The following is a 14,560-nucleotide window of genomic DNA, read 5'->3' as shown; positions in this document are numbered from 1 at the left end:
AGATTCAGTTCCTTTCTTTTTTTCTCTCTCTTTGTTAAAGGCTATCCAGTTTTCCCGGCACCATTTTCGGAAGGTTTATGTTTCACTGCTCTACTTCACACACTCAGCCCCTTTGTCATAATTTCAATACCCTTAAATCTGTAGGTCTATCTCTGAGACTTTTATTCTAGTCCATTGACCCAAGAATCTCCCTTTATATCAAGACCATCTTATTTAAATTACCATTTCTTTATAATATGCTTTTAAAGTCAGAATATGCATTAACTCCCCATTTCTTTTGCCTCAGAATTGCTCTATTTGGAGGAAATTTCTGATTCAATTCAAATTTTAGTAGTGATTTTTACCCCTAAGTCCTTGAGGGCTTTCATTGGAATTTCGCATTAATTTGATAATGTTTTGGGTAAGATGGTCATATTCAAAATGTTAATTCTTCCAACAATCCTTTGATCATGGAGTGTTTTTCCACTGCCTTGCTTTCTCTTCTGCTGTTTTTTATAGCTGCCATATATCTATTTTATAATTTTAGATGTTTGGTTCTTTCACTAACTTTGTTAAGTTTATTCCTAGGCAACTGGTTGGTATTGGACACTTTAAAGGAGGTTGTATGTTTTATCTCTTACTCTTCCAGTTTCTTGTTTGCAGATAAAAATGAAACAGATTTTATAGTGTTGACATTGTACCCTGCTCTTTTAATAAATTCAGTTCTTATTTCTAAGCAGTCATTATTAATGGAGTTTTAGGGACCTTTGATTATGTACATATATTGTTATGTCATGTGCAAATAGTGATGTAACTTCTTTTCTTATTTGGATGTCTCTGAGTTACTTTTCTTGCATAATTGCTGCAACTAGGACTTCCAGTAATATATTGACTATATGTAGAAAGTAGGCATCCTTGCCTTGATTTTGACCTCAGAGGAAAAGTTTGTTTTTTCACTCTCATTTATTTTGAGAAATTTAAAATAATCTTTGCTATCCTGCTTGACCTAATAGTTATCTAACAATGTTCTGTTGGATAGTTTCCATATGTTAGATCAATTCTACCTTCATGACATTGTGGTCTAAAAACATACTTGATGTGGTTTCTGTTTTCTTGACTTTATAGCCCCTCAAATTGTATCCTGGAGCATGGTCTATCCTAGAGAATGTTCCATGTTCACTAGAGGAGAATGTGGAGTTCAAATTTGGGTGTGACTTGTGATATGCATATCTATCACTCCCAATTCTTATAATTTCCTTTTAAGTCTGTGCCCTTGCTGATTGTCTAGCTGATGTGTTTAATAATGAGAAAGGGGTCCCAGAGTCTCCCAGTACTGTTTTATTTCAGGGATTATTTATGTATTTCTTTAGGCCTACAAGCAATTACTTTATAAACTTTGCTGCCCTTTCATTAGGATATATATCAATGAATTAAGTTCTCTTGGTGTTGAATATATATTATATTATCTCTTATTACTTTTATTTTTAGCTTAAATGTATTTTGACTGATAAAAGTTTAGTTGTCCCTGCTTTGCTGTTAATCTGTATGATTCTTTTTTCTTTTTTCTTTTGATCATATTGGCTTGCATATCTTTCACAGTAGTAGTCTGTATGATTCTTTTCCAACCTTCCCCTCTTAGATATTGTTTATTATAAAAGTTAATGTGTATCTTAAAAATAGCAGCATGTTGAATTTTAGTTTCCAATCCATTCTGCCTGTCTGTGCTTTTTCCCCTGGATTTTGGGCCACACCTGATGACTTTCAGGAATTACTTCTGTCTATGCACTCAGAAATTGCTCCTGGCTTGGGGGACCATATGGGACACTGAAGAGCGAACTGAGGTCTGTCCTGGGTCAGCCGCGTGCAAGGCAAGAGCCCTATTACTACGCTATCGTTCTGGCCCCACTCTGTGCTTTTTTTTATTAATAATTTTTATTTTGACCAAAGGAGTTTACAAATAATTCACAGTAGAATTTCAGATACATAGTGACATTGAATCGGGGGCTTTCCCACCACCAAAGTTGTCCTCCTTCCACCCCTGTTCCCAGCCTTCATCCCATATAGCCCTTCCTTTGCTTCCCGGGCTGCTAGTACAAATAGTTCCTTCTGTGTCTAGCCTCTTGTAGATTGGGTATCGTTTCTGTTGTAGCTGGCTTTGGATTTGGTGTTCAAGTCTGATCATATTTTATTTCTACTCAATGTTCATATGACTGTTTGGTCTTGGTGCCCTCTCTGTGCTTTTTAATGAGAATGTTAAGTTCACACTATTTAGATAAAATATTGATGGAAAGAATTTGGTGTTGTAATCTATGAGAATTATAGCTACTTTTATTGTTTGACCTTTGCTTTTTTAATTTTTGGGCCACACCTGGTGGTACTCAGGGGATACTCCTGACTCTGTATACATGAATCACTCCTGGTGGGCTCATGAGACCATATAGAATGCCGGGGATGAACCCTGGTTGACTGCATGCAAGGCATGCAAGGCAAGAGCTATACTGGCTTGCTATTTCTCTGCCCTCAGACCTTTATTTCTCCCATGACATTATTTGTTGGATTACTGGTTCCACTCTAATCAATATTCATACTACATCCTAGGGTGTGATCTGGTGATGGGATTATTTTATTAGATTATTCCCGACTTGGTATTCCTTTCCCACCCTAGGATATGACCTGGCTCTTGTCAATAAAAGCAGCAGTCTTACTCCACTAAGCTGCTTTCCTTCTTAGTAGTAGAAGGCTTGTGTGTTTGTATTCCTTGCTTGAGTGCTGAATTTCCGGAACCCATTTTTGTACCTTTTCACTGTGTGGACTCTTTCCTGCATCAACGTTTGCTTCCAGACCAGATCCTCATTTTGAGCCTAGGGCTCTGCTTATAATTATTCATTGGCTCTAGTTGAATTGATTTAGACTATTGAGGGTGACACATACTTTCTGTTTATCTGAGAATGTTTTTGTACTTTTTCAAATGATAATCTTGCAGGGGTACAGAATTCTTGGTTGGATGCTCTTTCCCGTACGTGGAGCCCAATGTCTCCATTCTCTTTTTCCTTCTAGATTCATTTTTGAAATCTGATATGAATCTTATATTTTCCCCTGGTATATAAAACCTTGCTTCTCTCTTGTCAGTATTTTTATTATATTTGGGTTGTAGTGCATCTTGTTATTGCTTTATTTGAGTTTATTTTGATTGACACTATTTGAACCTCCTGGATCAGTGCATCAGCCTCTCTTCAAATTCGAGGAATTCCCAGCTCTTATTACTTTAACAACCCAATTTTTCTACCTTCCCTCTTTCATCTATTGGGATTTTGATTTCTATGTCATTTCTCTTGGTATGTCAAAAACAACTCTTAAATTCTATCCTTTTCCTCCATTTCTTTTCTGTTGGTTCTTTATTTATACAGGGTTGTACAAGTCATTTCTGTTGGCTCTTCTCTATTTATACAAGCTTCTACAGCTTGTATTTGAGAGGCTAATTAGATTTTAAGTCTCATGCATTCTGCTCCTGACAGTGGCTGTAGTATCATTTAGTTCCTTCAGTTCTACTTCAATGAGCTCTTTCATTTTTTTTCTATCAGACTCTTCTCTTTTATTGATTTTCTATTCAAATGCCTTTTATTTTCAGATAACTAAACAGTGAAAGGATTGTTGTTCTAAAGTCTTAAGACAGTTACTAAAAGATTTGATATAGTAGAGACTCTTCCTGGGCTTTTGTCCCCATCTGTTGACAGAACAGAATTTCTTCCCTTTTCATTAATTACTCCTGGTGCTTCATTATCTGCAGTGGTAGGTTTTGGTCTCTCCAAGATGTTTCTCTACCAGAGATGGTCTCAGTCAGTCCCTTCCAGAACTGGAAGTGGGATGGAGACCTGGACAGTCTAATGGTTGGCTCTGTCATCACTCTTTGCTCTGGAGACATCTGCCCTGCACCTTCTGTTGCTTTATATCACAGTGTTCCCCCAGTATGAATGGTGTGGGGGTGAGGTTTTAGCTTACCGACTACTTCCAGCAGGCTGGCTGCCCACTGGAATTTGGGCTGTGTGAGATTGGAGATCTCCTTGTGGTGGGGAGTGTACATGGTAGGAGCAGGACTAGTTTGTGTCACATTTATTGGACCAATCCCCCTGAAGAGGGATTGAAACAGGCTTGCTGTGGAGGATTAAGGAACAGACTGAAGAGCAAAAAGGGTCAAGGGAATGCATGCCTGATTCCCCCTTTCTTTCTCTAGACTTCTGGCTCTAAAAGAACATTCAACATTTATCTATGATAATCTAAGGGACTAAGATTTTACTTATCAAATGAGGGATAAACAGAAGCAAAGTTTTCAAAGGCTTATATTTCCCCTGCCTCATGGACTTTCTGGTAGTCCCTTTGCTACCAATCTGCCCTCCTTCTCTATCTGTCTGCTTCTAACACTTTGTTACCTACACTCCTTGACTACAGGTTTCTAGATGTCCACAAGGATTGGGACCTTTTTGGGGTGGGGCATTCTTACCCAATGGTGTGAAGTGGCATTCCATTGCCCTTTTATTTTGAGTTTCCCCAATAATCTGCGATCACATGCACTTTTTTATCATCCCTACTTCAGTGTCAGTGAAAAAGTCCAGAAGGGAAGAGGTAAAATAGAATTGATAACAGAATGAAAGAAGGTGGCACTAATAATATAAATTTATTTTAGAAATGTGCTATTGAAGAAATGGAAGATGAAAACTAGGAAGAAGCATGTTAAGAAAATATTTTTCAGATGAGAGAAATTTGATTATAAATCTAAGTGAAAAAAGCAATTAAAGAAGGAGAAATTGAAGATAAGAGGCAAGTAGGTTGAGAAGAACCAATGGAGGGAAAAGGAATCTTGAAATCAGGAGCTTAGGTTGATGGATGATTTACAAAAGTTTGAGTAAACCTCATTGCCTGATGATTGTGAGAGAAAAGGTGGGAAAAAGAAAACAATACATTTTGTAGGTTAGGGTATGATTCTTTCCACAGAAGCAGACACTAAGATAGAATTCATGTAAAGGGGTGGGTTTTGGAAAGTATTCCCAGGGACAATGATAGAAAAGTTGAAATTGGGGTAAGTGATGGGAAGAAGCCAAACAAGGTTATGTTGGGAAGATAGTCCCCAGCGTAGGGTGCTTGCCTTGCATGTGACAAACCTGGATCCAACCTTCAGCATTCCATGTGGTCCCCTGTGCCTACTTGGATTGATCTTTGAGCACAGAGCCCAGAGTAAGCCTTGAGCTCTGCAGTGTGTGCCACCCCCTAAAAAAACAACAGAATGATATTCTTCTGCATCAGACAATTAGATTAAGGGTGATTCTGAGTTGGCTACACCAATTCCTGGGAAGTCTGGATTTTTAATTTCAAATGAAAATGAAAGCGCAACTTGCAGCCACATGAAGTCATCAGTCCTCAAGGAATTAAGATGTTGCCAGCAGAGAGGGAGCAACTGAGTTATGGACTGTGGGTGAAAAACCTCAGAATGTCTACTGCTCTTATATTTTGGGGAATCCTCTTGAGTATTCTTTTTTAATTTGCATTTAAATTTTTGAATTTCTTATTATTGATGTAACATGGTTTACAATAATAGCAGCATTTCTGGTTTGGGTGTACAAAATTATTGTACCTCTACCACTGTCTTACTCACAGCTAGTCCATGTCTCTCTTGTCCCTGCCTCCATTTGACAATGTCACTACTGTTTCATCAGATACTGTCTCTGCCCTTGCTTTATTCTTGACATATGAGTGAGTTATAGTCACACAATGTACAAGTCACATTTCCTCACTCTGATTCTTCTCCCCTGGGGCTCAATTTGTATAACATAACACCTTGCAGTTTCCATCCAAGTTGTAGCAAAAAGCAAGATTTAGTCTTTTCTTCTAGACATTTATAGTATTTTTAGATATATAAATAAAAATCTATAGTATTTTTAGATAATTATAGAAAATGATAGTATTGCTTTGTCTCTCTCTATACCACCATTTCTTTGTCCGCTTGTCTGTAGTGGGCATCTGGGTTGTTTCCAGATCTTGGCTAATGGAAACAGTGCTACAATGAATGTAGGTGTGCACAGATCTTGTTGAATTAATGGGTTTTTGTTCTTGGGATATATGCCAAGGAGTATAATTGCTGGGTCATATTTAGTTCTAATTTTAAGTTTCTGAGATGTCTCCATACTGTTTTCTGTAGAGGCTGAAACAAATGCAGGTCCCATCAGTAATGAATGAGTGTTCCTTTTATTTTTGATCATCCTTACAGACTTGAGGTGATCTTGTTGTTTTGTTTGAATTTCCCTGATAATAACTGATGTTGTGCACTTGGTTATATGCCTGTTAATCATTTTATGTCATTTTAAAAGTTTGTTTGGGGGCAATATAAGGAAAATTAAAAAAAAACAGTGTGGGGATGATATACAATAGAGACAATAGAAACGAGGATTAGGAAGACCAGTCCATGGTAGGAAGCTTGCCATAAAGAGCAAGAATGTAGTTATAGTAGAGAAGGTTCTACTTTAAAGTGATAGTTGGAACTAAACACACTGGAAAAGAATAAGGAGATAAAGTTACATGCCTGGTACCCCTTCATTAACAGTGGTGAGAGAGATAAAAAGAGGGAGAGAAGGGGGAAAGAGATAAATGGACAGAGGGAAGAAGGAAGGGAGAGAGTGAGAAAGAGAAAGGAGAGAAAAGTAGAGTAAAATGCCTGCCCCAGAAGCATTGAGGGAGGAAGGAAGAAGGCACCAGAAAGGGTGAGAGGCAAACTGGGGACATTGGTGGCAGAAAATGAGCACTGGTGAGGGTTGTTGTATACTGTGTGACTGTAACTCAGTCATGAACAAAATTATCTGTGGAAAAAAACTCTATATTATGAACAACTTAGTAATCATGATGTTGAAATAAAAAATAAAGGGAAAAACTGTTTTGGGGTCACACTTAGCAGTGCTCAGGGTTTACTCTGGGATTTGCTCAGGGGTCATTCAGGGGCACCATATGGGTTGCCAGGGATTGAACCCAGGATAGTTACATGCAAGGAAATTGCCCCACCTGCTATGCCATCACTCTGGTCTTTTAACATTTTTGAGGAAATTTCTTCTCAGCCCTTCGCTCAATTTTAATACGATTATTTGATTTTTTCTTTATAAGTTCTGTGTATGCTTCATATATTGTGGATATTAACCATTTACAAGATACTGTATATACTTGAGTATAAGCCTACCTGAGTATAAGCCGATCCCCCTATTTTTACCCTAAAAACTGGGAAAACTTAGTGACTCTAGTATAAGCCAAAGTGGAAAGTGCAGCAGCCACTGGTAAATTTCAAAAATAAAAATATATACCCAAAACTATTACAATAATTGAGGAGTCAGTAGGTTAAATGTTTTCAATATTTATTGCTAAAGAAAACTGTAAACTAGCAACTTTAACTTTAAAACTTTAAATAAAGTGCAGAAAACCATAGCTTAACAGGTAATCAAGCTAAATCACAAAGGTTAAAATTCTTCAAAACTGGATTTCTCCTCCTCATCATTAGGATGTCCAAACAGAGCTTCAGCTGTATCTGATGTGAGGGTATCAGCATAGACATTGTCATCATCACTGAGTTCGCAGATGTCATCACTGCTGTCGGTCTCATATAAAGCACAGAATATTGTGGGTTAAATAGTTCAGTGGCATACAGTTTGGTTCAGCCGCTTACCTCTTCAGCTCAGACGCGACTAGTGGACTGAGCTTAAGCACCGCCCCCTCCAGAGATGGCAGAAGATGACTGGAGACTATGTGCATTTGATAACCTGTATGACCCAAGTATAAGCCGAGTTAGGGGTTTTCAGCCTAAATTTTGTGCCAAAAAACTCTACTTATACTCAAGTTTATACTGTATATGTATGTAAATATTTTCTCCTACTAAACTAGGTGTCTTTAGGACTGGAGAGATAGTGTAGCATTTGTCTTTCATGTGGCTGACCCAGGATGGACTTGGGTTTGATTCCCAGCATCTCATATGTCCCCCCCTACACACCAGGAACGATTTCTGAGCATATAGCTAGGAATACCCCCTGACTGTCACCGGGTGTGGCCCAAAAACAAACAAACAAAAAATCTAAGTGTCTTTTGGGGCCGAAGCTGTGGTGTAAGGGGTAAGGCATCTGCCTTATACACACTAGCCTAGGACAGGTTCAATCCCCTGGTATCCCATATGGTCCCTTCAAGCCAGGAGCAATTTCTGAGCTCATAGCCAGGAGTAACCCCTGAGAGTCAAAGGGTGTGGCCTAAAAACAAAAACAAAAACAAAACACACAAAAAATAAACAAAAGCAAACAAAAAACTAGGTGTCTTTAAATTTTTTGTTTCTTGGTGTTTATAGTTTTCAGGGGATCACACCTAGCAGTGCTCAGGTCTTACTCCTGGCTCTGTGTTTACTCCTGATGGGAATCAGGTAATGAACCATATGGGATGCCAGGGATTGAACCCAGGTCTGTCACATGAAATACAAGTATCCTACCTGCTGTACTCGTGCTCTGGTCCCTGGATGTCTTAATTTTAACTCCAGTTGGTTTTTCTCTGCAAACCCTTTTTAATTCAATATAGCTTCATTTAAAAAGACATTTTTTGTTTCTGTTCCCTTTTGCAATAGAATCCTAACCCTGAAAACACCTTAGATATCCAGATCCTGGAATTTCTACAAATTTTTCCTTCAGTGTATTTTATGAAGTCTGTTATAAATTTGAGGTGTTTGATTTACTTTAATTTTCATAGATGGTGTAAACAATGGATCCAGTTTCATTCTTTTATACAGGGTATCTGGTTTTTACAGAATTATTTATAATTGGAGTTATTCTAGCTCTAATTAATGTGGCCTGCTCCTTTATTGTAGTTTTTCAGAGATCTGAAAATATATTTGTCAGCTCTCAATTCTAATCCAGTGGTTAGTCTGCCCATAGTCCTACACCATGCTGTTCTGATTACTATAGTTTTATGGTATAGTTCCAGATCAGGGAATGTGATACCTCCTAGTTTCTTTCTTCCCTCAAAATGGCTTTGCCTATTTGGAGATATTTTATGAGTCCATACACACTTAACTGGTGATCAGTTGAAGTCATCAAATAAAGTCATTTTTGATAGGAATTGTGTTGGACTTACATAATACTTTTGATAGGAGGGTCATTTTGGAAGTGTTGATTATTTCAATCCATTAACATGTAATATTTTTTGTTCATTATGTCTTATTCTATTTTATTTCAATGCATTTTTGTAGGCTGATACTTTGCAATACTGGTTTATTGTGAACTAGTTTTTAGTGGACTCTAGAGTCTCCTCTGTATATTATAAATTCCATCATCAAGTAGTAGTAATTTGACTAAATTTTTCCTTCAGTTTGGATCACTTCAACTTTTTAATCCGGCCAAATTCCTGAAGTAAGGAATTCCAATTCTGTACTCAGTAACAGTGTAGAAAGTTGATGTATTTGCCTTTTGCCTGATATCTGAGAAGAGGCTTTCAGTATTTCACCAATGTTTCAATATACCAGCTATGAGTTTGTTGCACATGTCCATTCTTATCTTGAAGATGATTTTGAAGTATGAGTTAAGTATGATTACATATGAATTTTTTAAAAGTTTTTTGTACATTTATTGATATTGTCATATAATCTTTATTTTTCTTTTGTGAATATGGTGTATTACATAGTTGAATTTGCATCCTGACATTCCTGGAATGAATCATACTTGATCATGATATATGAACCTTTTTCTGTATTGCTAGCATTCCACATATTTTGACAATCACAATTGTTTATGTGAAAAAAACTGTCAAATATTGATAATTTCCTATGATACAGCTAATAATATGATAATAGATATTTCCTCCTGTACTATCACACGTATCATAATTTTCTCTACCTTCATCAGATTAAAAATTCAATATAGGGGGCCGGCGAGGTGGCGCTAGAGGTAAGGTGTCTGCCTTGCCAGCGCTAGTCAAGGAAAGGACCACGGTTCGATCCCCCAGTGTCCCATATGGTCCCCCCAAGCCAGGGGCAATTTCTGAGCGCGCAGCCAGGAGTAACCCCTGAGCATCAAAAGGGTGTGGCCCTAAAAACAAAAAAAATTCAATATAGAATAGAATCTAATGGCTGCTTTCTGGGGGTGGGGTCAACATATATATATGTTGTCCATATTAGTCTCGCCTAAGCTTTCCTGGGGGAGAAAGTTTCAGATCTTCTCCTTCCCTATGAAGATTGAACCACTGACATGACAGGCCAAGTATTGGATCACATCACAATTAGGTTTCCTTCAAATGATCAATAATTTAGTTTTAAAGACACCATATGGATCTGACATAACAAGCAAACCACTTTGCTCTGTCTTCTGTATCCTGTCATGGCTAATCTGTTCCATTTTATTATTTACAAAAGGGTTTTCTGTATTAGAAACTCTATCATGATTGTGCAGTTGATATAGTTGAACACCTCAGGAATTTCTGTTCGAGATACTTCTTTCTTGATGTTCTGACTTTATTTTCAATGTCTCTTTAGAGAAAAATACTGATTTTACTTTCAAATATTCCTTTAGAGTAAAACATTGCTTGGAAGTTTAAGAGCCACGGTAGCTCACCTTTTAGAATTTTCTCAGATTGATTCAGAGAAAGCAGCCCATCTAGGACATACCCTCTGAAACTGGGGGAAATTGCTTAACTCTATCAAGATGAGAATCAACTCTTTGGTGCTGGAGAGATGGTACAGCAGGCAGAGCACTTGCTTTGCATATGGCATGTTTGGGTTCCATCGCTGATCTCGGTATTCCATATGTTGACCCAATCCCACCAGGAGTTATTTCAGAGTGTTGAGAATCAACCCCTCAAATGTGATTAAAAATATCTCAAGGTCTTATCATCATTCTAGAATGTTCTACAATACAACATAACTGACTATGACAAGGGCAGTTTTTCATAGTCAAGATTAAAGACAATAACTGAAGACAAAAGAGATTCTTTTAAACTCCTGGATTATTGGAAGTAGCTTAGTCTGAGGCATGTGATCCACCAAGTCATTGGATTGCAGGAAAAGAAATGATATTATAACTAGAGTCTACCATTTACTAAAGTAGAATCTTCCTCATAGGCACTGTAGCATAAAATAGAGAGGGCTGTGTTGGGAGTGAATATAGGTGCCACTGATGTATTGGGGAAAGTGTAGGTTGACAGTAAACATCCAGTAACTTGACACTAGGGAAGGAGAATGGTTCTAGTAGAGTTGAATTGTTTTAACCTTTCATTCCTGTTTTTCTCTTCCTTTGCTCCTTCTCTTCTCTTCCTGAACATGGATCCCATAGTTGGTGTCTAAGAAGATGATATTCACAAAAATGAGTCACATCCATATGTTCAGCCTTGGGCTTCGTCTACTGATATGTATCCTCCCTGGAGCATCTGGCCAGGGGGATTCAAGGCGACAAGAACCCGGGGACTTTGTGAAGCAAGACATTGGCGGGTAAGAAGCCATGACTATTATTTCACTTCAGGATCTGCTCATCTATTTTGGCCATCTAGATTTATTCCAGCTCTTGCCTGTTGTACTAGTGGTGCAATGGATAATGGGTGTGCATGTCCCTTTGGGTGACTGTATTTTTCTCCTGGGGGTAGATACCCAAAAGTGGAATTACTGGATTATGTGGCAGCTTGATTTTGGGGAGGTGGTTATTGAGGGACCTCAACTGGCAATAACCAGTGATTACTCCTGGCTATGTACTCATGAATCACTCCTGGAAGCTTTCAGGGGACCATATGGGATGCTGGGGACCCAACATGGGTCTGTTGTGTGCAAGACAAATACTTTGCCTGCTGTACTATCTCTCTGGCCATTGGCAGCTCAATTCTAAGTTTCCTGTGAACCCTCCATACTATTTTTTAGAACAGTTGAACTGGACAGTATTCCCACCTGCAGGGGATGAGAATTACTTTTTCACCACATCCCCACCAGCACAGATTGTTCCCAGTTTTTGGTATGCGCCATCCCCACTGGTTTGAGATGATATCTCAATGTCTAATCCCCTATTTCTAAAGCAATTTCTGTAACCTAGATGGACAGTGCTGGCTCCATTTCTAAAAGATATATTTGTTTATCTTAGTGTTACTCTACTTAGTAGCATCCAATCAACATTTTGGGGACATTTTGTCCTTCAATCTTTTGATCTAAAAAAACCAGTAATATATGTGTGTATACGGCTATCCATTCAATCGTCATTTTGCTTTTCTGTTAAAAATAACACATATACCACACATACCTGCCTCCTGTAAACATTCAAAATAAGCTGCTTAAATTAAGAATGTTCCAAATAATCTCAGTAACACTCTAAAGGAGTCCAGCAGAAGCAAATAAGCACATATAATATGTCCCTCTTCCATTTTGCTAATTTCATCTAATGGCACCATCACATTCCCAATTTCTCAATGCAGTTTCTCAATCCAGAATTCTCCAATTGGACTCATTCCTTCCAAGTCTGCCATTTATTTTTTACCTCTCAGATGCTTTCAATTAATCTTCTTATTTCCTGAGTCATATTTGCATCCAAGCTGTGGTCAGAGGAGTTTCTTGTACATGTGCACATTGAATCATGTCTATTCTCTTTTGACTTATTGTAATGTATTCCCTTGTCTCTAAATTAAAATTCAAACTCCCCAACCTGTTTTCAGAATGTCTGTTATTACCCTTCTTCTACCCATTGTGCCAGACTTAGCTTTAAGTCTTTGTCAGCAGATCCTGTTCTTGAGCCATACCTAATACTTGAATTTAAAATGTCTCCTCATACAGGGAATATCATTACTATAAATGAACGCTTGGCCTGGAAATATTGCAGTACTACACAAAATATTTTAGTCTTTCGTAGGTCTTTGGGGGCACTTAGATATGTCGTTACTGTACTATATTCTTGGCAGCATTTTTGCCAAGTTCATTATCTTACTGTATCTGAATTTTTCCATCTTCTCTCAGCATTTTCTAGATTACTTCTAGGTCACCTCTGAGGTTGTGGACTAGAGAATGAGACTTCTATGTCCTTAGAAACTTAGCCCACTAGGTTCTTTTTGTTTCTTACCCTAGTTTGAAAAAAGCCCATTTTGTTTTATTAAGTCCTCTTGTACTTGGCTTCACTGGGCCATGACAGATGTTCTAAATAAGATGGCAGTTGTAAACAAATGGAACTTATCCCTTCAAACATTACAGCCTTTTTTGTTCGAAAGTCTAAGAAAAAGCCTTCTAACATATATACTGTTTTCTAATTAAATAAGGGTTTTGAACAGAACAATTCCTTTTCCTAGTGGCTTTATGCTCCCCATAAAGCATACTCACAGTTTTCATTTCTCTATATTTATTTCTTTTGTCTTTCACCCTCAGAGCTGCTTGTCACCTCTTTTATTTGCATTGGCATTGATTTATTTAGAACCTATTGGTGCTCTGGAACAGCACCTCACTGTGTATTTTTTGGATTATATTAAAAAGGAGGCCAAGATATCCTGCTTGAAAATACAGAATGTAGGACTTGATTTTCATGCAGAGGCGTTACAACTTTTGGGATTTGTTTTTCTTTCTGTTTTCAGTAAAGCCAAATACAAGTTGAATATAGGGGATGAAACTACAAAAACATTTGGCTCTAAATACCAGGAGTGGCAGGATATTTGCATTTTATTGACAGAGAAGAGCCAGGGAAACTTTAAAATATCTGCCTATATACTTGAAGTTCTGACACTGGGCAGAACATCTGTATCTTTTGTTTGCTTTTTGTACAAATATAACTTCAGCTTTATATAATAAAGTATTTCATATATGTTTATATTCTGGTTCACTTTATTGACCATCAGCAAATGAGAACTATGTATGTGAACAGTGTTGATTGACATCATTTAGAAACTTCTTTTCTTGGTCAAAATAGTCAAATATAAGCAATTTCATTATGGGTTAACTTAAGGAACAAGTAAGTGCAAATGGATCTCTGATTATGTCTGAGGATCACTTGTTAAATTTTGAGATGTATGCCAGGAAGGATTCCAAAAGAAAAATGAAGGAGCATTTCAGATAATATTTGAAGAGCTAGTATTATTTGTGAAGCAAGTAATTGTACCAGTATGTTTCAGGTATAGATTTATCCAAAGGAATAGAGCAATGAATGGAGGCCAATAAGAGTTGTTATATAGAACAAGTTTTTGTTTTTTAGATTTTTAAAATTTTATTGATTCACTGTGAGACACGAAGTGACTTAGTTGCCTGTGATTGAGTTTTAGCCGGGCAATGTTCAATCACTTATCCTGTCACTGTCCACTTCCCTCCACCAAAGTCCCCAGTTTCCTCTCAACTTGAAGCCTGCCTCTATGGCAAACACTTTTGTTCCTTTTAGGCATCATGTTTTTCAATACTGTTGCTGAAGGAGTATCATGCTTAGCACTTTACCTCCTCTCAGGGCCCAGTTCCTGTCTAAGAGTGATCATTTCACAATATCATTGTCATATTGGTTGCATCTCAGACTTAGCTGCTCTTCCCTCATTGTGGCAAGCTTCTTAACTATAGACCTGTTCTCCTGGTTTTCATTTCTATTGT

The 14,560-nt window shown here is 37.6% G+C and overlaps 1 protein-coding gene across 2 annotated transcripts in view; it reads left to right on the top strand.

The window, feature by feature from the left end:
• GABRA3 (gamma-aminobutyric acid type A receptor subunit alpha3) overlaps nucleotides 1-14,560 on the top strand; it is a 211,418-nt gene that overhangs the window by 73,016 nt on the left and 123,842 nt on the right. For both annotated transcript variants that reach the window (XM_049767503.1, XM_049767504.1), the window contains exon 2: nucleotides 11,307-11,461. In XM_049767503.1, the coding sequence (XP_049623460.1) occupies nucleotides 11,322-11,461 (140 nt within the window). In that variant the 5' untranslated portion in view covers nucleotides 11,307-11,321. The remainder of the gene's footprint in view (nucleotides 1-11,306; nucleotides 11,462-14,560) is intronic.

This window comes from Suncus etruscus, chromosome X (genome assembly GCF_024139225.1).
Source record: "Suncus etruscus isolate mSunEtr1 chromosome X, mSunEtr1.pri.cur, whole genome shotgun sequence".
NCBI classification, from domain to species: domain Eukaryota; kingdom Metazoa; phylum Chordata; class Mammalia; order Eulipotyphla; family Soricidae; genus Suncus; species Suncus etruscus.
This window is presented reverse-complemented; position numbering and strand designations above follow the sequence as displayed.